We start from the raw sequence: 27,260 nt of genomic DNA, 5'->3' as shown, positions 1-27,260 counted from the left end.
GAAGAGAAATAGCAGGAGTCTGGAAGCTAGCTAGGTTGGTGACCGCTGACTGAAGTACATGAGATTTTCAAAGATGGCGCGAAATGTTGGAGAGTGATGTGACCACATCACTAAACTAAAATGGTTTGTTAGTCATTTTAGTTCTCAGCGGCAGAATTTCGCCAAAATTTGTATTTATTGCCATACACGCTAAAATTTCCTTTGTCATGAATCTTTTATTTAGCACATGGTAAGTAATTTTACAACATGTTTTAACCAAGAGTTTCATTCCACTACATATATCTAACCCAAGGTATCTTTCTTTACTGAAATGTGAGAAATGGTATGGTACTGTGTGTTAACTAACTTTGTAGGTATAATTTTCAATAGTTTGCCTGAGTATGTCAGGGTAGCTGAGTGAGGCTGATAAGTTACAAAGTTTTTCCTTTTTTTTATCTTTAACAAGGTCATAAAATGAAGCAATTTTGTCTTCTTTCTTTAACTCCCAAGATCTGTTTGCTAATTCTCCCCTCTAGTTTCTAGACGTTTCCTTGTACATTTGTTATGGAATTTGTTGTTAGATCAAGGTAACTTTTTTCATTACCCTTTTGTTGGATATTGTAAGGATATTTTAGGGAGAAGTTACATGCTAATCACATCCAGGAGTTTAAGGATTAAACAGCATGATGTGATACACTGCTACCTAAATTTTACTCAAGTTCGAAACATCCAGGACTAAAGCATTCCCTACAAATTTGTTCAAACTGCAGCTTATTAATTCCGCAGAGCAGTTGCAATATGCAACTCTAATGCCTATTTCACAATTTTGACAAGTACTAATTAATCTTTCATTTACTCAGACTGAAGGGAAAATTAAATTGTTGATTAACTTGAAAGGTGATTGATAAAGAAACCTTGAGACTTCACCTTACTCATACTAATTTTTTCACAAGCCTCGGGTGTAACCAACATGCCAGCAATAAATTTTAGATGAGTTTAATTTCCTGATGACTGGACTGAACTCTTCTATTTACATGCCATTGCCAGTGGTTTCTAAGTAAAGTATTACAAACATAATACATCATGAACAGACTGACTAATTACAAGATTGGAAATAACATAGGATATACAAATAACATGAAATATGTATGACATAAACAATACTAATGATATAGGAAACATGGGTCACTTGACGAAAGAGCAATAATTGCTCTTTACCTCACAATTTTGGAATATGGCTGGTATAACAATGTACTTGCAATTGCCTTTTAACTTGAGCTCACATGATCCGCACAAAAGTCAAACTTATATCAATAGCTGCATCAGGACTGGGACAAGGAGGGGGATTGGTTTCTACACCTGGTATCTTCTCTTGATTTTCTGAGCTAGAAGAAAATATCTTTTAAGAAAGTTGTGCTCCAAGGAACAACACCCCCCTTGATCTTATCCAGTGGTTATTGTTAGGTCCAAAGGAGCAAATTTATCTTATATTTGTGTGAATAAAAATATGTAATAGTTAATTTCCTGAGCAGAGTTTATCAGGCAGTGAAGATAATGACATTGCCTGAAAACAAAAACCAAAAGAAAATCATAAGAGGAAGAAGAAAGGAAAAAAACAATAATTATTGACTTAGGTAATGTTTTAGGGTGAACACCAACGGTTTCAAAAGGGACAGATGTTGAGACTCTACACAAACTATTACACTTCTGTATTTGTTTTAATGGTGTAATGTGCTTTACAGTGTTCTTGTCAATTCCAAATGCAATTAGCATTATTACAAAAACATGCTGTTAAAAGATTCACATAATGACATGTACAACATCACAATGATGTCCTAACCCTATTTCTAAATTCATCTTAGATCTCTGTTAGATTCTGATGAAGATTCTCTTCCTCCAAAAATCAGGTTTGTGATATGTTTTTTCAATTTTGTTCCATTTTATACAGTTGTAATTAACCTATGACCCTAATATCACCCCTGAATCAAGAGTCAAGGAAATGATCACCAACTACAGAAGCTCTTGATTAGTAAACAAATTCTCCTTGTCAGCACCTTAGAAAATGCACAGAGAACAGTATGGAGAATATGCATACTGATGTTAGGTGTAAAAAGAAAAGGGTCATGCTTAGTTTTGAACATTCAGCACCTGGGTCTCTTTCATGCATCTCTGTTTCAGAAAAGCTATATCAGTAAAGGAAGAGGAGATTTCAAAAGCTAAGAAAAGTAGAAGAGCAATCAGCTTGGACACAGGTAAGGAAATTATGTCTACTTATTGAGGGTACTTTTTTATGCGAAAGGTGATGTGGAGACTTTATCTTCACGGGAATTGTGATAATGTCTTTTTTGTATATATATATTTTTTTAATTTTTATAGGATGAACAGTTTTATTTACAGGTTAGAAAGAGTGAAAATATGAATTTGGTTTAATTTTTTTCTTTGGTTTTATTTATCTTCAAAACATGATTGTCTTGAATTTCATGTGAATGTGAAAACATTTTGGATACTTTTCATGATGAATAAGATGGCCAAATATTTTTACGTGACTGAGTTCTACACAAGGGTTTTAGCAGACTCTGCTTATTGATGGAGTGGAAGGGCTGGATAGGGAAATATTTAGTGTGAGGTGAGCTTGAGGCACAGTAAGATGATGTCAGCATTTTTAACATGGCATCACCTTTAACATTGCTAATGTATTAGCTTGCCAAAGAAAACAAAGCCATCTGCTTCATTCAGGGTTCAGCACACTTGCCATTAGACCACTCTGCCTCGAATAGAATATGAATATTATAGCACTTGAGTTATGTTTTGATGTCGTTTCTACAGATGAGAAAGAAGTTGTGCCCAGCAAATTAAAAAAGTCTGCAAAATGGACAGACAATGTAGCTTCTAAAGAGGTCCAGCATGTGAAAGAGAGGTATCATCCATTATTCTCTTTCATTATATTTGACATTTCAGTACCAAACCATGGTGTTCATTTAGAACATAAGATATTGCTCTGGAGAATCATCTGGCTTCTTCTAAAATTATCCAGCTAAATTTTGTTTGTCTATTTGTTTGTTTTTTCCTTTCTTCCATCAGGCATTGATAGTGTTAGACCTGTCATAGGACACTGCTCTTATGCTAATACATTTAACCCTTTGACTGCAAAGAGTGACCAGCATCTAATTTATCTTTACAATATTCCCCCTGAATCAAACATTAATATGCATCTATCACTTTTTTTGTTGAAAGTAAGTTGTTGAAATGGTCTTCTTTCATTGGAGCTTCTTTTTGGTGAAAGATGATTCATAAAATTTACTATGCATTGTGTTTGCTTTTCCAGTTTCTCAAAAATTTTAACTTTTGGAGAGGCACGTGTTACACACAAGTGTCAAGGTAAGGTCACAAGAATAAAGGAAATGATCACCACATAAGCTCTTCATTGATTGTTAAACAAATTCTCCTCGTCACTACCCTAGGAAATGTATAGAGAACAGTATGGAGAATATGCATACTGAGTTTTAGGTGATAAAGGTTAAAAATGAAAAACAAACAAACAGACAACAGCGACATAATAAAGACAGTGTCACACAGTCATCAAGGGTGAATTTAACACAATGTTGTTGTGGTACTGAAATATTTAACACATGGATTGTTATTCTTGCTTCAGTCCAGTCAAATCTAAAGAGAAAAAGCAACTTCTGCTTTTGATTTCTTTGGTTCAACTCCACTCAAAAGGGAATCCAGGAAAATATTTGCTAATGGAAGAAAACAGGTGAATAATTAACTACACTTGATCCACCGCACTTTTTTTTTTTAAAGAAAAAAATCAGGCATCCTGTGTATTTAAACAGTACTTCATGCATCAAACAGGGAAAACTTTAAACCTCACCATACCTTGCCTTTCTATAAAATTCATGCATCACATGTTCAATTTTGGGCTTAATCACACATCCCTTGTAAACCCTCTGCCAATCTGTTATAGTTATATCAGGATGTTCTACAGTGAACACATACCATATGTCACAAAATTAATGGGTACTGGTAGTGACCAATTGAGGTGTAGTTTTGGCAGAAACAACAACATGGGCTCCGTTGAAGCAACAAGTCCTTTTGCCTCTAAGTTATAAAATCAATTCTATTCACTGTCTGTCATGTAAGTGTTATGAAAATATCTTTGAGAATATAGTGTTCAATCAAATGATATCCTCTTGTCAGATGATTTTCTCTCTTCTCATTAGATTTCTACCCAGTTGAATGTGAATTGGTATCTTTGCAAGAAATTAGAAAATTGATCAGTCTTGAGAGAGCAAATTTTAAGTTTGATCCAGAGCTCAGCCCACTTAACCCTTAAACTCCCAGATCTCTCCTAATTCTCCTTATTGTCAATCATACAATTCTTATAATGTTAGTTCAGAGAATTTAGTATTGGATCAACTAATTATCCCCAAATTGATATTTGTCTTTATTCTTATCACTTATCTGGTTGATATTGTATTGATAATTATTGTAGGGTAAAATTATGCAGGGTGTGAAATTGCGCCTAATACAGTCGCCAATGCAACTAAATTTTTCACTTTGGCGACCAAATCCTGAAAATTAGTTGGCAAATTGGCAACTAGAATGTTTTATCATAACCTTACCAAGAGATATAGTGAATTAAAAAGATTTGCAAAGATAAATCTGCAGCAAACTTCCTTGTTAAGTTTGTTTCCAAAGCACAGCACATGCATCTCAATCGATAACTAGACGCCATATTGGATTTAGGTGAGCTTGAAGGTTGTATATCATCCATCCTTGTGTCCACTTTGTAGCAGGTTAAAGATCTTTTCCCTAACTTAATTTTGGAGGGTCTATCTAGAACGCTGACAGCGTAGAAAAAAGTTTTGTTTGTCTTTCAAAATGGCAACCAACCTTTTTTTAATTAGCTACCACTCTGAAGAATTCAGGAGCCAAGTGGCTATCAGAAAAAAAAATTAATTTCTTGTCCTGTCATGGGAGGTAAAGGGTTAATGATCATTCCTTAATTCTTTGTAGAACCATTAATAATTTTTTTTGTTTTTATTTCCCACAGAGATCTGATGAGTCTGAAGAAAATGCAGACTCCAAAGTGAATAGAAAAGAAGAGTATAAAAATGGGAGAGAAAAAGAAGGAAGAGAAAATGGGAATGTCAACCATCACACAACAGATTAACCATCAAAGAAAAGAAAGGAAGACTTCTCAGAATCAAAGTCTGAGGTTAAAAAGCCTTCCCCAGAGAAGAAAAAGGTTTGTAAGCATTTTTATTACCATCCTTTTTTGTTGTAAAATTAATTATTACTATTAATGTTTAAACCTGCTACCCTGATACTAGAATGGATTGGATCTGATATGATTTCATGTGTATGGTAAGTGTTATTAAGCACTTGAATAAGGTACTTGTAGATGAAACAGTAACATTTTATGACTAAATTTGGCTCTGTATAAGATCCAAAAGCTTACTCAAACTTTGTAATTGGTGATACATGAGCATGTTTTGTGTATATTAACCTGTCCTACTATGAGAGTAGATGGTTTTTACTCAGATACACATTACTTACAATACTAACACTACTCAAAATACTACCATTACTTTACCAAGAATTAATATTAAAAACAGTAACAATAGTGACAAAACTTTCAGGTAACTTTCTAGGTGATTTTAACTTTGACAATTCAGGACAATGCTGCCACTTTGTCTCCGTTTTTCAAAGCAGCAGTGTCTTTCACCATCAACATTCCTATTTGGACAACTCTTGCCTTGTCAGGACAACTCCCAGCTGTTAGAATGTTTGATATACATGTAACTTTTGTTCACTTCAAATTTTATCTATGGACTTTTCAGGAAGTACCAAAGACAACTCCTGTCAAAGTCAGAGGATGTGGTTGAAATTCCACCCTCATTGGAAAAGAAAAAGTCTGGCTACTGTAGTTTTATGGCAAGAGATGGTCCTAGGGCACTTGGTTCAAAGGAAATCCCTCAGGTAGGTTTCAAAGTCCAAGATCTGATTATTAATTCTCCCCTCTAGCTGCTAAGCATTTTCCTGTAAATAAATAACAAGAATTTGTTGTTAGATCATCATAACAATATATGTACGTGATAAGTTTTAGTGTTCTCTGTACCTGTTTGCTGGATAATGTATGGATATTCTAGAAAGAAGTTACATGATGATTTCTTCTGGTAATTCAATTGGAGGGCTCAGAGCAAGAACGATCCCTTGATTTTTCGGCCATTTTTGAAAGTGTCCACATGCCAAAATTCAACTACTTCTGAACACTTTCAAAAATGGCCGAAAAATCAAGGGATCGTTCTTGCTCTGAGCCCTCCAATTATCTCTCAAAGCTCTTAATGGTTTGTTTTCCATCCTTTCAAATTTTTAAGAGGTGCAAGACAATTATCTACTGAGTCTTTAACTTTTTTGCCATTTAGAACTTTTCAGTTTGGACTGTATTGAGAGGCCTTCAAGGGAAGAATTGATTATTTGTCTGCACATCTTGAATCATGCATGCACTTGATAATTTAATTTTTAGGGAGCTGAAAACTGTTTGGATGGACTGACATTTATTATCACGGGAATCTTGGAAAGTATTGAGAGAGAGGAGGCAGCTGATTTGATTCAAAGATATGATGGAAAAGTTACCCAATCAGTGAGCAAGAAAACAAGTTATGATGTGGTGGGATGGGATCCTGGAGAGAGCAAACTTTCCAAGGTACATTGTAATACACAGCTCAAAAGAGGGGGAAAAAAACCATGGACATAAACACATTAGCAAACTAACTAGAAATGAAAATTTTACCAGCTGGAGGGTAGAAATAAATTAATTCCATTTTGATATTGGCTTATAAAAGAGTTTTTTTTTTTTTTCCAGTAGCATAAACTTATATTTCTTGCTGTGGAGGTCATCATATGTTTCTTTGTTGAGAGTCCTTTTTTGAAATTGGTGTAAGGTCATATTTGCTTCCTTAAGCAGCCAAACATTACTTGACAAGAAACCTATGGTTTCTTTGTTGTTGTGGTTTTTTTTTTTTGGTTGTTTTTTTGTTTTTTTTTTTACTTTGGTGCTTATCTGTTAGGCTAAGCAATGTGGAACATCAAAAATGGATGAAGATGGTCTGTTTGAGCTTGTTAGAACAAAACCAGGCAACGAGACCAGCTATGAACCACCAAGTGTGGAGAAGAAGACAAAGAAGAAGGAGAAAGCTGAACCAATGGAGTCTCTCAGCCAGGGAAGAGATCAGTTTGAGAGTGATTCATCACAACTGAGTGAAAGATCCATGTCATTTCCAGCAACACGAACACCATCATCATCACCTGCACTGAAAGGTGGGTGTTGCAAACCTTTTCAACAATTAGCACAAGAGCATGACTTCACTGAAAATTTAATTCATACTTTTGTTATGTGCCTTAAATTTTCTCACCAGTGAGCACCCTACTGTAATGTGTGGTGGTTACACTTAGTGAATATAATTTCTCTTGTGTGCGTCCAGGTACGACTTATTATTATTAAATTAATTATTGTAATTATTATTATTGTTATTATTATTATTATTATTATTATTATTATTATTATTATTATTATTATGTTTTGAACACCAACGCCATTTCATTAAATTCTCATTTAAGTGTTAAGAAGTCATTTCTGTGCCAGTTTGGATAGTTATGGATGGGAATGTTTAATTTGTTGACAAATAATAAGCTAAATGAAAGCTATAATCCACCGCATCACCTTTCTCGAAGCGCTCGAAACTTATTCCTTTTTTTTTTTTTTTTAATTCTATACCCCCTCCACTTTCTATCCAACGATGGTAGTAGCCAGGGGAAATTTGGGAGTTCCAATACCTTTTATTTTTTATCATTTTCTACCACGTTTTGGATATTTTTTCGATTAGGCAAACCAAAAATATTCATTACTATTTGTATTCCAACAGACGGGAATTTTCCAATTTTCGAGAATTCCGCGTTATCCAGTCGAAGAAAATCAGATCTCATTTCTCCTTGTATTTTTAGTCGTATTCGCAAATTACAGCTCTATTGGTCAACTTTTCCTAAAAAAGTTTCCAGGCCGACAAATCGCCTGCACCTTTAATAAGAAAATTTCCTTCACATAAGCTTTCAGTACGTGTGTTTCTCATTCTCCCCAGTCCTTTCAAGACCTCTCGTATGGCAGTCCAGCGCCCTTCGATCAACCTAAGCAGGCGATGGTTTAACGACCATCACATCAGCAAAAAAAAAAATAAATAAAAAAATAGCATGTTTATGTCATTGTGCTATACTTGGGATTAATGAAAATGAGAAGTTGAAAATGTAATATGAGGCCCTGTCCAAACTTGGCGTATAAATAGTGAAACAGCAAAGCCACAAAATAGAATCATGGGTCACGAAATAAACAATGATATCCGATTTTCTGTTTCGAGTTCGATGAGCTCATACTCAGCTTCTTCAACACTGCTCGTGTTACCAAGTGCATCGTTTTGTTACACACTTGTGGGGTAAATCACATTTTCACAGGAGTTAAGGTGAGGACAGAATAAGTTCATAGCGACCTAATGCAGTGAATGAGATAAACGGGTATTGACTATAGATACAACTAGAAATAATTTGAGACATGAAACAAAAGAATGGAAGAAATATCGATCTTATTTACTCGTCATGAACGCAGGATCGAATCTTAGACCATCGGATTTTACGATCAGAAGTTCTCACATATGGCTATAGATTTCTCGTTAATGAGCCATGACATACAGTGGATACATAAAGGATCATCCTGCATACTGCTTAGATCATCAATGTCGAAAGTTTCATATCTTAAAATTCATAATGATAGAAAGGGAATTTCAAGCTCTTTTGTGACAGAGGAAAATTTTTAACCGACGACCGAAAAAAAAACCTTATCCGTCAGATCAGGTTAAACGACAGGTTAAATATCAATGCTGACATGTAGATAAACAAACCAGACCTTGAGATAGCTTATTTATCTTCCCATGAGGGATTTACGAAGCTTCGGCATTTCTGATTCCAGTATCAAGTGCGTCACTTGTCTTTATGAACTATTATACAATTATTTATGGCCTCGCTTACTGCATGCAAACTCAGCAGACAATTCTGGAGCTCAAAGAGACAGAGAGCTAGGGCCTCAGATTTCTCCTCCAACTTAAAGACAACTGGTTCAGTAACAATTTATTCATAAAATTCCTGCAAGATACACAGAGGGTTTCTGTACACAAAGATGCATGGAGTACATAGATTTAAAAAGATTCCTCCTCCTCGGATATTTCTTTAGGAAGAGTACTTATGGTATTCGCTTTAAGAACTTTCTTGGAGTTAAATTTATTGCAAGTACTCTTCAGGTGAGGAAAAATAATGAAGAAATATGTAGCATATTGTAATCGAAAGACGAGAAAATTGGAAACAAATTTACATAAAGAATAAATATTATTGATGTGATTTCTTTAGCTTTGTATCTCCCTCTGGTGATTTCACTGGACACCTACGCTTTTGACTGCAAAAATACTAAGTGCAGAATTGGCGGGAGTTATTTATAAGAAAAAAAGCTTACCGTTATTATTCTTAGAAACTTTATGAATTTGTCACGGCGAGAGCGGAAAATGAACATTTGAGAGAACTGTAACGCTAATGGGAAGATGACCAAAAACAAATGTGTATCATATTGAACGAGGGATATATCGAGTTGATCACTTGAAGAGAAATTGCATTGGTACAATATAACTCACGGTGTGAATTCATCCTTATCGATTCAGTTATGGCAGAGTGTAACATGTCCTACTCTGAGGAGAAAAGGGGTATTGCGGATTGCGAATGTTTTGCACTAAAAGAAAAAGAGCTGAATTTAAATCAGAGAACTAATTAATCGCCATGGAGAAACATGTAAACAAGTAATAATCATAAAAAGAATTAAAAAACAAACAAACAAAAAAACAAGCACAATAACTTAAAGAAGAACAGCAATTTTGATCACGCAACTGGGAATTAGACGAGGTTAGATCTTTCAAACTCGTGAATATGTTACCTTCATTTTTTCATTGAAATTGTTGTAAAGCAAAATATTATTCTTGATATTTTCAGGCATGTAGAATTAACAAATGGCATCGTCTGGAGAATAGAGGGATTCAGATACAGGTACAAAACAATTTTAATTCTGCAACTGATTAGAGCTGTAGAGCTCTGGTTATTTATAAAAAAAAAAGGTCGTAATCTTAATTTCGTTGCGGCAGACAATAATCAAGTTTAATTTCAGTCGAATTTCTTCGGTTTATTGTTGTCAGATATGAAAATATTTCATTGGTTTCTCTCATTTGCCTCGTGGTTAAATAGCCTGCACGCGATGCAATTTCCTAAAGCCTTAAATTCCTAAAAGTGATATAACTTGTAATTTATCCCTGTAATATCAATACATTATCCAGCAAACAGGCAATGAGATTACTCAAAGTTTTATCAGGTAGAATTCGTTATCTTTGAACTAACACTAAATTTCTGTATCTACTTTGAAATGAAACATGTAGCAGCTAGAGGGGAGAATTAACAATTAGATCACAGGAGTTAAAGGTTTAACTGTACATGATAATTATGCGGCAGAAGCGCGTGATGAGCATGTGACAGAGCTAGATAACGTGCTGTATATAATTATAGCTTTCGTCAATATCAAAACCAGCTATTATCTCTCGAAAACAAACGAAGTTTAAAACAAAGCTCGAGGTTAAAATCAAAAAATAATAATAATAATAATAATAATAATAAACAAAATCCTTACCTTTTTTTTGATATCGTATCATTCGCGGTATATAGTAATAATAACAGTAATTTGGTTGTCGGTGGACTACCAGAATTTTTTCAGTTTCCGAAACGTGACATCTCCACCGCACGCTGTTAGCGTATCATTTATATCTTCACATATGAAGGTATCGATGTCGTCCGAATTTATCAACATGATAGTTTTACTTTCCATGAAGGCTTTTTTTAATTTTTTTTTTTTACCTGAAGCTGAATTCAATTCTTTTTAAAGGAGATAGTTCTTGTGATGAGAAATTGTTTTAAAATGTTTGAAATTGAATTGGTTTTCCGGCGAGTTGAGTTTCGGTGTAGCGGATCTCTGTATTCGATTCTCCCATGTGATTCAAATTTTCAATCAATATCTTTTGAATAAAAAAGGATGATACATGTTCGCCTCTGGATTCGAATTTAACTGCTTGAATTGAATTACCTCTTTGAAGGTGTAAAAGATGTCATAAACACGCGATGGTAAAATTCGTATCCACGCGTGGTCATCTAATACCTCATCTATGCATGTGCATTACTGAACAAGCGTGAGCTTAAAAAGGCTGTACATCGGCCAATTTCCCTCACTGCATTTTGAGGATCGAGACGAAGGCTTCGTCAGCAAAGGATCAAAGGATGTATCACATGATAACAAAATATTTTCATGCACCATGGAATTACGAAATGAATCTGCGAGTTTCCTTGTGATTTTTGTTTTGTTTTGTTTTCATTTAGGACGAATCTGTGACCTCCGTTATAGCCAAAAGTGCTGGAAAAGCTTTTATTCGTGTAACAAAAATACACTGTTTAGTTACGACATTATACAAGGTATTCAACAGGCTACAAGCATTTCCTTTTTTCTTTATTAGAACTTATGAATTTTTTAAGAAAACCCTCGTCCACCAATTTTTGAAGCTTTGAAGGAAATTTTATACTCACTTGCACGGTTCGATGAACGTGTTTCTCTACGCAATAGGCTCGCGGGGTGTTGGTAGAATTCGTGACGGTTAAGCAAACCCTCGTAGGTGTTTCGGGTTTGAATAAGTTTCGCTAATTTTCACAGCCCCACACGCGATAAAGTGAAGGAACGAGAGAAAGAGTCTTTTATTGCATAATTTTTTAACAAACAAACAAACAATTGAAAAAACAAACCTGACACAACCCGCAAAACTTTGGCTGGAGCTGTCACGCAACAACAATAGCGTGACGGAGCAAACTTTGAGATTCTCATTCTTCCTCAATGATTAAGTATACAACGTTTTCTTTTCGTTACTTTCTTCTGAGTCTCCTCTTTTTTATTTTTAACAATGTAGCGCAGTACAATCGATTCAATTTTATTTCTAGCTATAGCAGAAAGCAACCTCCCAAGAACGGGAGAAGAACTGGAGGTGAAAAATGAGTTTCCAGCTACAGGTAAGAAAAAGCAACAGGGAGAGACTTCTTTATTGTAATTTTTTACTGTTTGTTAATTAAGTATATCTTAATTCTGGTGCACAATTTTTTGGATCACTTCGACTTGAAGGTTTTTAAGGAATCCACTAGATACGCCAGTATTAGAACGCCAGTTGTAATTGCACATAGTTGTAATCACTAACAGAGTTGAATATCTTCTCGGTAATTTCAGCAACAGAGGAAAGTCAAGTTACGTCAAGTGACTCTGAACTGGATGCATACAATGACCCTTTAAGAGGTAAGAAAACCAGGTGAAGTAAGGTTGTTTGAAAGACGCCTCAGTGAAGTTTTTTTTTTCACATTTACATCAACATTTGCTTATGTTCTGTGAATAAGAGTTTTGAGACAGCAAAATATTTTTTTCTTCAAATTCAAACTCTGTTACCAATAAAATGACAGAGTAAAATGTATAGACATCATTAATTATTCATAAGCAATGAAGCGCCAAATTTGAACGCGACTTAGCTTTTAAGAGCCCTAAGTTAAAGAATGGGCCAAAATTGGCCGACTAGGCTTCGTAAAACTCAGTTTTCTCAGTTTTAGAAGTGTTTACTTGTAAATCAACGCATAATGTTTTGGAGATGAACAATGTATCTACAATTTGCACCTAAAATGAACGATATTTGCGCATTAAAAGTATTATACTTGTAAATTTGGTCATTTTTAATATAAAAGTCATTTGCGGCAAGAGAGAGCTGTTGGTACCCGTACACCCGTCAAAGTTGAGTATTGAAAAATTTGCAAATGGGTAACTTTTTGAGGCCGCCAAAAGAAAAGTATTTACGCTAACAACTTTTTGTCCCTTGCTGTTCAGTACATGCTTGGCAGAAATTTTACGCAATTTCAGAATTCTATAGAGAAGAGGAGGCATTTTGTCTCGGCAGTAACGCCTGGTTTGGTCTCCTAAATATTCCACGCCTTCTCGTAAAGTTATGACAACATCAGGAATAAAACTTTTATTATTATTATTATTATTATTATTATTATTATTATTATTATTATTATTATTATTATTATTCATAACTTTAAGCTCCTTTAACCTTTAAGTTCGTTTGGAACTATAGAGTTGGCATCATCCGTCAAGGGTCGTATAAGTCATTACTAAATCATTAACACTGACATGGTGTGTTTTCAGGGATAGCGAAAGTATGTCTCGAGGAAGGTAACAAAGAATACAGACAAGGAGAAGCTAATAACGCGATAAACTCCTACACGGAAGGACTTCAAGTGAACTGCAAAGATAAACGGCTGAACGCCAAGCTTTACAGCAACAGGGCATCAGCTCATTTCTGTTTGGGTAACAATTTCATATGTAAACATATAAATCTGTCATGCAGCGTTACAAGATAACATCAACAAAAGAAAAAATTGAGAAACTGCTGAAAAGTAGCGTAAAAACATAAATCGCCCGGTAGCGGATGAAAATTAAGCAAAGAAATGATCCTCGTTACATTTCAAGCAATTGTAATTTTTTAAGGCTTCTTTGTTGCAATTCCATGTGATGACCACTTTTTTAAACCTTATTTCCTGAATCTCATAGGAAACTTCGTGGAATGTCTCGATGATGCAACAGTTGCCGTCCAATTGGAACCCACTTTAATCAAAGCTGTTAAGAAAGGTGAGTTTTTCAGACGTAAGTCATCAACATTCTATTCTCGTCAAAAGAGGATTGTGTGGTTTGTGGCAGGTAAGGGCACCCCAGGTGTCAATTGTATCTGGTGTGTCAATGTATGTCTGGGTAAAAAGTATAAGAAAATGTCAATAAGCTCTCAAATACCGCTGCCTGGTTAGTTCACGTTGTAGAGCGCCGGAGGTCGATGGCTCAAGCCCTAGACCGGACCATCACCCTAAGTCTTAAAATATCTGAGGACAGTGTGCTGCCGTCTAAGCTGTGACTTCAGCAAATGGTTTGATGTTCTTGTCCCGGATAAGAGGGGAAAACCGTGAGCCCCGTTTCTTGCATCTTCTCCGTAACTCAAGGAGGCACCTGAAAAATTCCCTTTCAAAAGTTGTAAACTGCTCAATGCAGTCTGCCCGAAAAGTTCCCCGAAAAGTGCTGAAAAGCGCATTCAAGCACATTGAAAAAAAGAATTCGCGATATAAATTCATCGTTATCATCATCAATTGAAGCTTAATTGGTAGCCACTTTGCATTAGCTCCTTATTGTTTATTTTCAGTTCTTCCACAACTTCAAATTTCCTTCATTATAACAATTTTTGTTCCTAGCTAAAATGGGAAATTAAGTCCATTTTATCAATACGTTTATACTTCAAAAGTGATGAGTTACTTCGTACCATCAATTATTCTCTCCTTTTCAGGAGCCAGAGCTTGTGTCGAACTTTGCTGGTATAAAGAAGCAAGGAGCTGGTTGCATATGGGATTAGCCGTATCCTTTAACGAATGTTTCAAACGTGATACGAGATGCAATGCGAGTAATATTTCAAGGGAATCAATACGTTCCGGAGAGATTCTTCAACACATAATGTAAGCAATGTTCTCTTATACTGCACTGAGCAGTTTAAAGAAGCTAAAATATTCTTTAAGAGTTCTTTCGACTATTCCACGAAACTTAACTCAAAAGAAGAGGCAATATTAACTAATTCCCAGAGTTTCTGCTGAATGCCCCTCATTTTTGTCTCCAGACAAACATCACCATGACGACCGAACCTAAACCAATAAATGCGCTTCAGAGCTAGTTAAAACCTTGCAATAATTTGAAATCAAACCTCTAAAAGAAACCCACGTTCGAATTATCATTCCAGTTTTAAGGTTCTAGCTAATAATCTCACTGTTTTTTTAAAATACACATTTCCACTGCATTTCCGCAAATCTGCTCATGATTTATCGACCCTTGACACGTTTTAAGATTGAAAATGACGAGAAACGTCTGCTTCAATCATTAGGGAAAACTAATGCTGAACTAATAGTCATAGAAAACAGTTCTTCCAATCTCGGCAACGCTTACCAAGGCCTAGGAAAGTTAAAAACAGCTATCAAGTACCATCAGATTCAACTAAAAATTGCTAAAGTAGTGGGAGATAAGACCGAAGAGGGAAGAAACTATTGCAATCTCGGCAACGCTTATCAAAGCCTAGGACAGTTCAAAACAGCCATCCGGTACCATCAACGTCATCTAGAAATTGCTAAAGAAGTAGGAGACAAGGCCGGAGAGGGAAAAAGTTATGACAATCTCGGCAACGCTTATCACATTCTTGGACAGTTCAAAACAGCCATCCAGTACCATCAACGTGATCTAGAAATTGCTAAAGAATTGGGGGACAAGGCCGGAGAGGGAAGAAGTTCTTGCAGTCTCGGCAGCGCTTATCAAGGTCTAGGACAGTTTAAAACAGCCATCCAATACCATCAACGTCATCTCGAAATTGCTAAAGAAGTGGGAGACAAGGTCGGAGAAGGAAGAAGTTATTGCAATCTCGGCAACGCTCATCAAGGTCTAGGACAGTTCAAAACAGCAATCCAGTACCATCAACGTCATCTAGAAATTGCTAAAGAAGAAGGAGGCAAGGCCGGAGAGGGAAAAAGTTATGGCAATCTCGGCAACGCTTATCAAGGTCAAGGACAGTTCAAAACAGCCATCCAGTACCATCAACGTCCTCTAGAAATTGCTAAAGAAGTGGGAGACAAGGCCGGAGAGGTAAGAAGTTATGGCAATCTCGGCAACGCTTATCAGGGTCCAGGACAGTTCAAAACAGCCATCCAGTACCATCAACGTCATCTAGAAATTGGTAAAGAAGTGGGAGACAAGGCCGAAGAGGGAATCAGTTCTTGCAATCTCGGCGTCGCTTATCAGGGTCTAGGACAGTTCAAAACAGCCATCCAGTACCATCAACGTCATCTAGAAATTGCTAAAGAAGTGGGAGACAAGGCCGGAGAGGGAATTAGTTATGGCAATCTCGGCAACGCTTATCAAGGTCTAGGACAGTTCAAAACAGCCATCCAGTACCATCAACGTCATCTAAAAATTGCTAAAGAAGTGGAAGACAAGGCCGGAGAGGGAATTAGTTATGGCAATCTCGGCAACGCTTATCAAGGTCTAGGACAGTTCAAAACAGCCATCCAGTACCATCAACGTCATCTAGAAATTGCTAAAGAAGTGGGAGACAAGGCCGGAGAAGGAAGAAGTTATTGCAATCTCGGCAACGCTTATTACAGTCTAGGACAGTTCAAAACAGCCATCCAGTACCATCAACGTCATCTGGAAATTGCTAAAGAAGTGGGAGACAAGGCCGGAGAAGGAAGAAGTTATTGCAATCTCGGCAACGCTTATTACAGTCTAGGACAGTTCAAAACAGCCATCCAGTACCATCAACGTCATCTGGAAATTGCTAAAGAAGTGGGAGACAAGGCCGGAGAGGGAAAAAGTTATGGCAGTCTCGGCAACGCTTATTACAGTCTAGGACAGTTCAAAACAGCCATCCATTACCATCAACGTGATCTAGAAATTGCTAAAGAAGTGGGAGACAAGGCGGGAGAGGGAAGAAGTTATGGCAATCTCGGCAACGATTACCGCAGTCTGGGACAATTCAAAACAGCCATCCAGTACCATCAACGTCATCTAGAAATTGCTAAAGAAGTGAGAGACAAGGCCGAAGAGAGAATCAGTTATTTCAATCTCGGCATCGCTTATGAAGGTCTAGAACAGTTCAAAACAGCCATCCAGTACCATCAACGTCATCTACAAATTGCTAAAGAAGTGGGAGACAAGGCTGGAGTGGGAAGAAGTTATTGCATTTTCGGTGTCGCTTATCAAAGTCTAGGACAGTTCAAAACAGCCATCCAGTGCCATCAACGTCATCTAGAAATTGCTAAAGAAGTGGGAAACAAGGCCGGAGAAGGAATCAGTTATTGCAATCTCGGTGTCGCTTATCGTAGTCTAGGACAGTTCAAAACAGCCATCCAGTACCATCAACGTGATCTAGAAATTGCTAAAGAAGTGGGAGACATGGCTGGAGAGGGAATCAGTTATGGCAATCTTGGCAACAATTATCGCTGTCTTGGACAGTTCAAAACAGCCATCCAGTACCATCAACGTCATCTAGAAATTGCTAAAGAAGTGGGAGACAAGGCCGAAGAGGGAATCAGTTATTTCAATCTCGGCATCGCTTATCAAGGTCTAGGACAGTTCAAAACAGTCATCCAGTACCATCAACGTCATCTAGAAATAGCTAAAGAAGTGGGAGACAATGCCGGAGAGGGAAGAAGTTATGGCAATCTCGGCAACGCTTATCGCAGTCTAGGACAGTTCAAAACAGCCATCCAGTACCATCAACGTCATCTAGAAATTGCTAAAGAAGTGGGAGACAAGGCCGGAGAGGGAATCACTAATGGCAATCTCGGCAACGCTTATGACAGTCTAGGACAGTTCAAAACAGCCATCCAGTACCATCAACGTCATCTAGAAATTGCTAAAGAAGTGGGAGACAAGGCTGGAGAGGGAAGAAGTTATGGCAATCTCGGCAACGCTTATGACAGTCTAGGACAGTTCAAAACAGCCATCCAGTACCATCAACGTCATCTAGAAATTGCTAAAGAAGTGGGAGACAAGGCTGGAGAGGGAATCAGTTATAGCAATCTCGGCAACGCTTATCAAGGTCTAGGACAGTTCAAAACAGCCATCCAGTACCATCAACGTGATCTAGAAATTGCTAAAAAAGTGGGAGACAAGGCTGGAGAAGGAAAAAGTTATTGTAATCTCGGTATCGCTTATCGCAGTCTAGGACAGTTCAAAACAGCCATCCAGTACGATCAACGTCATCTAGAAATAGCTGAAGCAGTGGGAAACAAGGCCGATGAGGGAAGAAGTTATGGCAATCTCGGCATCGCTTATGACAGGCTAGGACAGTTCAAAACAGCCATCCAGTACCATCAACGTCATCTAGAAATTGCTAAAGAAGTGGGAGACAAGGCCGGAGAGGGTAAAAGTTATGGCAGTCTCGGCAACGCTTATCGCAGTCTAGGACAGTTCAAAACAGCCATCCAGTACCATCAACGTGATCTAGAAATTGCTAAAGAAGTGGGAGACGAGGCTGGAGAGGGAAGAAGTTATTGCAATCTCGGCGTCGCTTATCAAGGTCTAGGACAGTTCAAAACAGCCATCCAGTACCATCAACGTCATCTAGAAACTGCTAAAGAAGTGGGAAACAAGGCCGGAGAGGGAAGAAGTTATTGCAATCTCGGTGTCGCTTATCGTAGTCTAGGACAGTTCAAAACAGCCATCCAGTACCATCAACGTCATCTAGAAATTGCTAAAGAAGTAGGAGACAAAGCCGGAGAGGGAAGAAGTTATGGCAATCTCGGCAACGCTTATCGCTGTCTAGGACAGTTCAAAACAGCCATCCAGTACTATCAACGTGATCTAGAAATTGCTAAAGAATTGGGGGACAAGGCCGGAGAGGGAAGACGTTCTTGCAGTCTCGGCAGCGCTTATCAAGGTCTAGGACAGTTTAACACAGCCATCCAATACGATCAACGTCATCTAGAAATTGCTGAAGAAGTGGGAGACAAGGCCGGAGAGGGAATCAGTTATGGCAATCTCGGCAACGATTATTGCTCTCTAGGACAGTTCAAAACAGCCATCCAGTACCATCGACGTCATATAGAAATTGCTAAAGAAGTGGGAGACAAGGCCGGAGAGGGAAGAGGTTATGGCAATCTCGGCAACGCTTATCAAGGTCTAGGACAGTTCAAAACAGCCATCCAGTACCATCAACGTCATCTAGAAATTGCTGAAGAAGTGGGAGACAAGGCCGGAGAGGGAATCAGTTATGGCAATCTCGGCAACGATTATTGCTCTCTAGGACAGTTCAAAACAGCCATCCAGTACCATCGACGTCATATAGAAATTGCTAAAGAAGTGGGAGACAAGGCCGGAGAGGGAAGAGGTTATGGCAATCTCGGCAACGCGTATCAAGGTCTAGGACAGTTCAAAACAGCCATCCAGTACCATCAACGTCATCTAGAAATTGCTAAAGAAGTGGGAGACAAGGCTGGAGCGGGAAGAAATTATGGCAATCTCGGCAACGCTTATCAAGGTCTAGGACAGTTCAAAACAGCCATCCAGTACCATCAACGTCATCTAGAAATTGCTGAAGAAGTGGGAGACAAGGCTGGGGAGGGAATCAGCTCTTGCAATCTCGGCAACGCCTATGAAAGTCTAGGACAGTTCAAAACAGCCATCCAGTATCATCAACGTGATCTAGAAATTGCTAAAGAAGTGGGAAACAAGGCCGGAGAGGGAAGAGGTTATGGCAATCTCGGCAACGCTTATAACAGCTTAGGACAGTTCAAAACAGCCATCCAGTACCATCAACGTCATCTAGAAATTGCTAAAGAAGTGGGAGAAAAGGCCGTAGAGGGAAAAGGTTATGGCAATCTCGGCAACGCTTATGACAGTCTAGGACAGTTCAAAACAGCCATCCAGTACCATCAACGTCATATAGAAATTGCTGAAGAAGTGGGAGACAAGGCCGGAGAGGGAATCAGTTATGGCAATCTCGGCAACGATTATTGCTCTCTAGGACAGTTCAAAACAGCCATCCAGTACCATCAACGTCATCTAGAAATTGCTAAAGAAGTGGGAGACAAGGCCAGAGAGGGAAGAAGTTGTGGCAATCTCGGCAACGCTTATTACAGTCTAGGACAGTTCAAAACAGCCATCCAGTACCATCAACGTCATCTAGAAATTGCTAAAGAAGTGGGAGACAAGGCTGGAGAGGGAAAAAGTTATGGCAATCTCGGCAACGCTTATGACAGTCTAGGACAGTTCAAAACAGCCATCCAGTACCATCAACGTCATCTAGAAATTGCTAAAGAAGTGGGAGACAAGGCCGGAGAAGGAACCAGTTATGGCCATCTCGGCAACGCTTATCAAGGTCTACGACAGTTCAAAAAAGCAATCGATTGCCATCAACGTCTTCTAGAAATATCCAAAGAAGTGGGAGACAGGGCCGGAGAGGGAATCAGTTATGGCAATCTCGGCAACGCTTATCAAGGTCTTCGACAGTTCAAAACAGCAATCGAGTACCATCAACGTAATCTAGAAATTGCTAAAGAAGTGGGAGACAAGGCCGGAGAGGGAAGAAGTTATTGCCTACTAGGCAGGATTCATTTCGGTCAAAGAGAGTTTAAAACAGCTATTGTGTGTTATCAACGTCACCGAGAAATATCCAAAGAAGTGGGAGATAAGACTGGAGAGGCGTGCTCACTCTGTTCTCTTGGAAGCAGTTTTGAGTGCCAAGGAAATCTTATGATAGCCTTTGACTGTTATTACTCGAGTGTAGAATTGTATGATGATATCAGGGCCAGTCTTCAACTCAACGATCAGTGGAAGATATCTTATCGTAATGAGCACCAAAGTGCATACAAAGGTTTGTGGCGTATAAATCTCAAACAAGGTCAAGTTGTAAAGGCTCTTCTTTCCGCAGAGAAAGGACGTGCTCAAGCTCTGAGAGATCTCATGGACACAAAATATCCGCCTGGAGATTCTTTAACGCACAGCGCATCCCGCATTTCTCTAAGGTGGGTTCCATTGAGCACAGTTTTCATAGCTATTAATGGACCATGCGTTTTCTTCTGGGTTTGCCTCAGTGAAAATCATATCCAGATGAGAGAAGTACACGTGAACAATTATAAATATGAGAATGAATTGAAATGTTTCATCCAGCTACTGAACAAATCTGCGCTTAAGGAGATCGGTGCAAGAGATACTGTTGCAATCGAAAATCCTCTGCTTGATTCGCCGACAGAAGAGGAAATGGCCAATGGTGTGATCCGAGTTGATGTGAGGCACTCCCAATCAAGTGCTTTAAAGAAGCTGCATGAAATCATCGTTTCTCCTATTGCTGACCTGATCAAAGGCAACGACGAGATCACATTCGTTCCTGAGGGGCCATTTTGCCTAGTACCTTATGCAGCATTGCAGGAGTCGAACTCATCATATTTAAGTGATTCTTTCAGAATTCGTGTGCTTCCCTCTCTGACGACATTGCAACTAATTCGTGGTAGTCCAGCTGACTTTCACACGAAGACTGGTGCATTGCTTGTCGGCGACCCATGTTTCAAACATATCATCTATCAGGGAGGACTTTTAGTGCAACTTCCAGGAGCAAGGGAAGAAGTGGAGATGATCGGACGTGTCCTTAATGTCTCCCCCCTGATTGGAGAAATGGCAACTAAACATGAAGTGTTAAAACGAATATCATCAGTGGCCTTAGTTCACATTGCAGCACACGGTAAACTGGAAACTGGAGAAGTTATCCTGGCACCAAACACCACAAGAGAAAACCCTCAGCCGCAAGAGAAAGACTATCTACTGACGATGAAAGATGTCATAGAAGCTGGGTTACGAGCACGTCTGGTTGTACTTAGCTGCTGTCACACTGCTCGTGGGGAAGTCATGGCAGAGGGTGTGGTCGGCATGGCGCGTGCACTTTTGGCTGCCGGTGCTAGATCTGTTGTGGTAACCTTGTGGGCGATTGGCGACGAGGGAACCCTGGAGTTCATGACTTTCTTCTACGATGCACTTTCCAAAGGCAAGAAGGCAAGTGAAGCTCTCAATCACGCCATGAAGTGTACGAGAGAAATTGAAAAGTTCAAGGAGGTGATTTACTGGGCACCATTTGTACTCATTGGTGATGACGTCAACCTGGATTTCAAGGATATTAGTGGCCGAAACAAGTAAATATTTTGTTTCTACATTCTATTCAATACAAAGTTATCTTAAATCATAATTATAGCCTATGTATGAGCAGTGATACTTGCGTATTATTTTCCTTTCAGTTGAGTTACAAATTTAGAACAAACAATCCTGTTGTGCAATGTATCGTTTCCGCACGTGCTAGGAAATATTTCATGGAAACTCAACCATCCTCCCTAAACTTAGCTTTTTTTATTCTTCAGTTAAGGCAGTGAGCATTGGAATCCCAGGGTGTTTTCGGATACCTGCAAAAGCTGACATTTGGACCAGAAACCAGTAAGCTACTGATGAAATCTTTCTCAAGAGTCTTCTTTTCAAAGCAGGAAGAACCAAAAGACGGCCAAAGTCAAGTTTAACAAGAGAACGGACTTCCTTTGATTCAAAAGTTGACTTTTTGCTTGTCTGAACTGCTCTTAAGAGCTTGATCTTTGATGTTCTGCTGAAACTACTGGTTTTTTTCATATGATGTCTTGAAATTATCATGAGTAGCTATGTAAAAAGTTAATTTTTAATCTAAGTATTACCTACAAGGTGGATTTGGGCGTTGCATTGACGTCGAAGTTGAAACGTCTTGAAAACGTTTTCCAGAGTTTTTTTTTAGACTTTTTCTCAATCGGTTTTTTTCTCATGAGTGAAGTAAAGCTGTTATAGCCATGTGCATGTGTGGAGAATTTCAATGGAAATTGGAGAATAATCAGTTGTCCGATTGCTCGATTATCTTAGTTTATGTCAGATGGAATTTGTGATTAACTTTTCGAGGATTTGTACCCTGTCATTGTTACTTAAAATTAGTTTCTGCCGATCAGAATTTGGTTTATATGGACTTAAAATGACAGATTTTGGCCGTAATGGCCAGGATTTAGTCTTGGTATTAGTTAATTTTCGGAGATTTCTCCTTTAATTTTGAATGCAATAAATAGTGTTCTTTTTTACAAGAAGAACGATGCATTTAAGTATATTGTTTAATCTAATCGCCCAAAGGCAAAAAGAGAAATTTTATTTTATAATTTTAGTTACTGGCCTACAAAGCATTGAAGGAAGCTCAGAACGAGCTGGAAAGTTGGAGGCAAACGATTTTATTTAGTTTCTCCGATTAGATTGTGAACTTATTATCTAAGTATAATAAACTAACATTTGAATGTCAAAAAATGAAACAAGTCGCTTGGCATTTTGTTAGAATGGAAGAGGAAATCAATAACAAAGGGAAGAAAATTTCTGCATCAACCTGCATAAGTCATTTCTTGTCGTTTGAAGTAGTGAGTGCGCCTATGTCTTATTCGCTTAATAACTTTTGCCCATTTCTTTGAATAAGTTTACTGAATGAGAGATAAACTTCCATATTTTCTGACTCTATAACTGCTACTATCGATCATTGACAGCCGTTTCTCAGGATGTCACGCGACGCACTCCTTTAGCACGTTATGTGACAGATATGATGTTTTGTCACATCTTGTCGTTTGAAGTAGTGAGCACACCTGTCTAATACGCACAACTTTTGCCCATTTCCTTGGATAGAGTTATTAAATGAGATACAAAACTCGATTTTTTTCGGATTTTAGAACTGCTAGTTTCATTGGCAGCCGTTCCTTAGGATGTCACGCGACGCGCTTCTATAGCACGTAAAGCGACATGATGTTTTGTCATGTATCTTTGAGGAGGCAAGAAAAAAGAAATTACCTTTCGCTTTTGGAGATGGTGCTTTATTCCCTTTATGGAAAGAGTCCTCATCATGGGAGGTACCCTAGGTCTGTGTGGTTCCTCGAGTGTAGAAAATATTAATTTTTTTTCCACGATTGCAAACTTAACTAAAACAGCTTAACTTATTTAAAACTGACGAGGACCAACTGAGGAGAACTTCTTACGGCTAACGGTAAAAATTGTGGCCATTTTTCTGGTGCGGTTAATTCAGAATGACACATTTGTAGGAAGGAAAGATTTTTAAGGTTAATTTTGCTACAACTAAGGGTAAAAATTTGTCAATTTTTACGCCAAACAGCTAGTTTTTTGACCGATATACGGCTAACGGTTAACCCCATAGAGACCCTCGACTGGGTGACATGCAAGATGTGAAATGAAAACGGTTTAAGAGGGTGGCATTTTCAACTCGAATTTGGAATTAGACCTTTTAGGGAAAAACAAGCCGTGGAAAAATCTTGGAGGCAAGGATTAATCTGGGAGAGACGGGCCTGGGGAGAGCATTGACGCTACGCATTCCTTTTATGTTCAATCTGAGTTGCTTAATGAAGCTCACGCAAAAAAAAAAAAAATATATATATATATATATATATCTTACGAGATATCCACCGACGTCAAGGCGAGCAGGGATAAATTTCCTTCCCTCATTAGTGCCTTGTCCCGGATCCGAAAAGTCAGTAAGCCCTGATATTTTAACCTCACCCCAGATCTAAAAAACTAAATGTTTCAGCAGAACATCTCTACTGACAATAGCATATATTACAATCATTTTAAAAAAAAGATCCATGGGAAGGGGGGAAGGGTGGGTCGAGGTTCCGTTTATCCCTTCGGGCTGGGAGTGCAAACGGCTACGTGGTTACTGGACGTCTTCTTGGAATCTTAGTGCTACAGTTTCAGATGGTAAAGATAAGAATTTCCCTGAGTAATTGCTGAACTTAGGCTTCTTTCGTTCTTCCTAGATTTTCTCTTCGTGCTTCATAACTCTATTCCATTTACCCACCTTATAGCGGTTTTTAGTATACACCACACAGGTGAATAGAGCTCTTCGCGTGGGCTCATTGGCTAATTCGGAATTAATAGTCGAACCTGTATTAAGCGGTCGGTTGAAAAATTCCCGATTTTTTTCCTCTTATGCGTTGTCACTTTTAGGCCTTTCCCGATTATGCTACTAAAACTGGCATTTTATGCTCCTAGAAATTCCGCTTTACGCCAAAAAAAATCTCAAATTATGCTCGACTCTCAAAATAATGAGACATTCGACTTTTTTCTCGTCAGTCGGGATAACTACATCTTCAGCGGCAGCCAAATAGGCAGGAAGCTCGGCTCTGAGACCGTCGATGGTAGTACTACTATCCAGGAAAGGAAATGCTCTCAGAGACTCTACTAATGCATTTGTGGGCTTAAGCCACTCGATCCTAACAGGGCAGAATATTCTGGCAGCCTTGAATGCTACCAGTACATCATAAAGACCGACATTGAACTTTCTCAGAAACCACGTAATTGCCGGCTCAACACAAGCCCTCGCACTTCGTTCAAGTGCTGTTACGTTCTGACATGGGTCTTCCTCCGAAATTGCAGTTGCAATTGTACGGACGTTAAGGAAACAAGGAGCTTGACAAAGTTGGGAAACGGTGCTTAGTTTCTCATAACAAGCAAAAACCAAAGGACCATCCCCTTCCAAAAAATACGTGGCTTTCACAAAATGTTCGCCAACATCAATAGTACCGGCAAGCTCAAGCTTTAAGTTCATTAGTCGCTGTGGGTCAGAAAGTATCGCTTGAAGTTGTAGCTGTTCTTCTCCAACAGAGCTGACCGTAGCATGTCTATTTTACCGATCAGGATACCCGCCTTTAAAAACTCACTGACAACTTCGAGTCTGTAGGCACATTCTTCCACGGGCAAAGTACTACCTTTTGAACTTCCTTCTCTTCTGAATGCCTCGATTATGGTCTGGTCTTTCAATTTCGACTTTTTCAACTTCTCTTTCCCGTTTTGATGCTTCTTGGACGAAATATGAATTTTCAGAACACTTTTCTTGGAGGAAATGATTTCTATACATCCACTGCAAAACAACTCTTTTTCGACAGTCAAATTCTCGCCTGGGAACTGCTTAACTCGCTAATATCACGGGACTTTCGTTGTATCGCTGTTTCCTCTCCGCTTGTAATTTCTACTGGTTGATTCTATAGATCGATCTCGAGCTATCGTCATCAAATTATCATCAAATTAGATGTTAGTCACTCTCAGGGGTTTATAGGGTTAAGTGAACAATTGAAGAAAGATGAACTACGGTTGGTCTTAATGTCCACGCATTCTAACAGAGTGTGTTTTCGGTATGGGGGTGCCTACTCAGTAGGAGCGCTGGCGATTATTACCAAAAACAGAATCGAAGGAGCGCTCACAAGCTGGACGAGACGCTTAATGGAATGAAGGCGCTAAATCGAATCATAACGGTTATCTGTATCTTCATCATCCTTTATATCATTAGAAGTATCATCATTTTTAATTATTGTTATCATCATTATCATCATCGTTATTATTTTCTTTACCATGATCACAATTTCATTCAAAATATGGTATCCAGTCCTTTCGTACCAACGGTCGTTTCGTAACTAAATTCGGACAGTTCGTACCCAGTTTGGGCAAAAGCAGCTCAAGTTTCCAAACAGCCACCGTTAATATGCAAACATGTTGACTTTGTGCAGTGGGCGAAATATAAGGACTTGTATGGAAATGAAAAGTCGCCTTCTCAACCTAAAAATCTGAACTGGTTTTCAGTACAAATAAACTTACCTAGCTATTCCTATGTAACGTAACAAATCAACCTTACGTTTAACATACTTAACATGGGAAACATCCTTTTTAGTAAGGGTGCGAAACAACTCAACCGACTGGGTACGAATGGTCCTGGAAACGACCAGTAACAAAAAAAATAGAGCGCACTTTTGAATAGGGAGTTTAAGAAAACCACGACAAAGACAGCGACGGCAACGGGAACGACACGACACGACACAAAAACGTTTAACAAGCAGAACAACGGCTTTGCCCGTGGGTAAAAAATCTTTGCAAATTTCTTGGCGCAAATCTGCAGAACAACAACGTGAAATGACCCAAATTTGCGTTCTCTGGATAATAATAAAAAAATTGAAAACACGATGACTGACTCAGGAGAAGCTTCAGCGTTTCCAAATTAAGATGAAAACTAACCGATAGCATTTCATGAATTGAAGCAACATCAAAAGAGAAATGACAGCCGACAAGACAAGTCCTGTCTCCATCCCGCCTGCAAAGAATATTTAAAAAAAGAAAAAAAGATTACCATAAAAAATTTACCATCTAATCAAGTCTATTCACTCATCTGTCGTTCGTAATAGTATTTTTGAGTTAAATTGTCTTATTAGCGGTTGTTTGAAGCCCTGAGTTAGGATTGTATATTTTTCTTTTTGGTTGGTGTGTCTGCTGGTTTGTTTTCCTTTCTTTTTTATCTGTTTCAGGTAGGATTGGGTCGGGTGGAAAACGGGAAGGAGGTTTGACTCGGGTCGAAAACAGGAAAGAGGTTTGGGTTGGGTAGAAAACAGGAAGGAGGTTTGGGTCGGGTAGAAAACAAGAGGGAGGTTTGGGTCGGGTTGAAAACAGGAGGGATGTT

General features: G+C 38.4%; 1 protein-coding gene across 2 annotated transcripts; it reads left to right on the top strand.

Annotated features, from left to right (window-relative positions):
* Window positions 1–81: 81 nt before the first annotated feature.
* Window positions 82–23,068, top strand: LOC113679618 (uncharacterized). Of its 2 annotated transcripts, XM_089186973.1 has the most exons (17): window positions 82–229; window positions 1,842–1,886; window positions 2,158–2,231; window positions 2,806–2,896; window positions 3,305–3,357; window positions 3,632–3,736; window positions 5,036–5,230; window positions 5,826–5,964; window positions 6,512–6,691; window positions 7,056–7,305; window positions 12,100–12,168; window positions 12,380–12,445; window positions 13,343–13,504; window positions 13,748–13,825; window positions 14,526–14,593; window positions 15,074–21,900; window positions 22,123–23,068. In XM_089186973.1, exons 7-17 carry the CDS (start codon window positions 5,097–5,099, stop codon window positions 22,124–22,126), a joined length of 7,977 nt encoding a protein of 2,658 aa, XP_089043099.1. In that variant the 5' UTR covers window positions 82–229; window positions 1,842–1,886; window positions 2,158–2,231; window positions 2,806–2,896; window positions 3,305–3,357; window positions 3,632–3,736; window positions 5,036–5,096; the 3' UTR covers window positions 22,127–23,068. The 2 variants fall into 2 exon arrangements, with proteins under 2 accessions (XP_089043099.1, XP_089043100.1); XM_089186974.1 differs by lacking the exons at window positions 82–229; window positions 1,842–1,886; window positions 2,158–2,231; ... (5 more) ...; window positions 6,512–6,691; window positions 7,056–7,305 and adding exons at window positions 8,425–8,498; window positions 10,066–10,119.
* Window positions 23,069–27,260: the final 4,192 nt, after the last annotated feature.

Source organism: Pocillopora damicornis, chromosome 11, assembly GCF_964200805.1.
Source record: "Pocillopora damicornis chromosome 11, jaPocDami1.2, whole genome shotgun sequence".
In the NCBI taxonomy this organism is placed as follows: domain Eukaryota; kingdom Metazoa; phylum Cnidaria; class Anthozoa; order Scleractinia; family Pocilloporidae; genus Pocillopora; species Pocillopora damicornis.
This window is presented reverse-complemented; position numbering and strand designations above follow the sequence as displayed.

Coding starts and splice junctions, on each gene's coding strand:
- LOC113679618 (XM_089186973.1), top strand. CDS start 5,097: ATGGGAGAGAAAAAGAAGGAAGAGAAAATGGGAATGTCAACCATCACA. Junction 7,306..12,099: donor ATCATCACCTGCACTGAAAG/GTGGGTGTTGCA, acceptor TTTTATTTCTAG/CTATAGCAGAAAGCAACCTC. Junction 13,826..14,525: donor AATCAAAGCTGTTAAGAAAG/GTGAGTTTTTCA, acceptor TCTCCTTTTCAG/GAGCCAGAGCTTGTGTCGAA.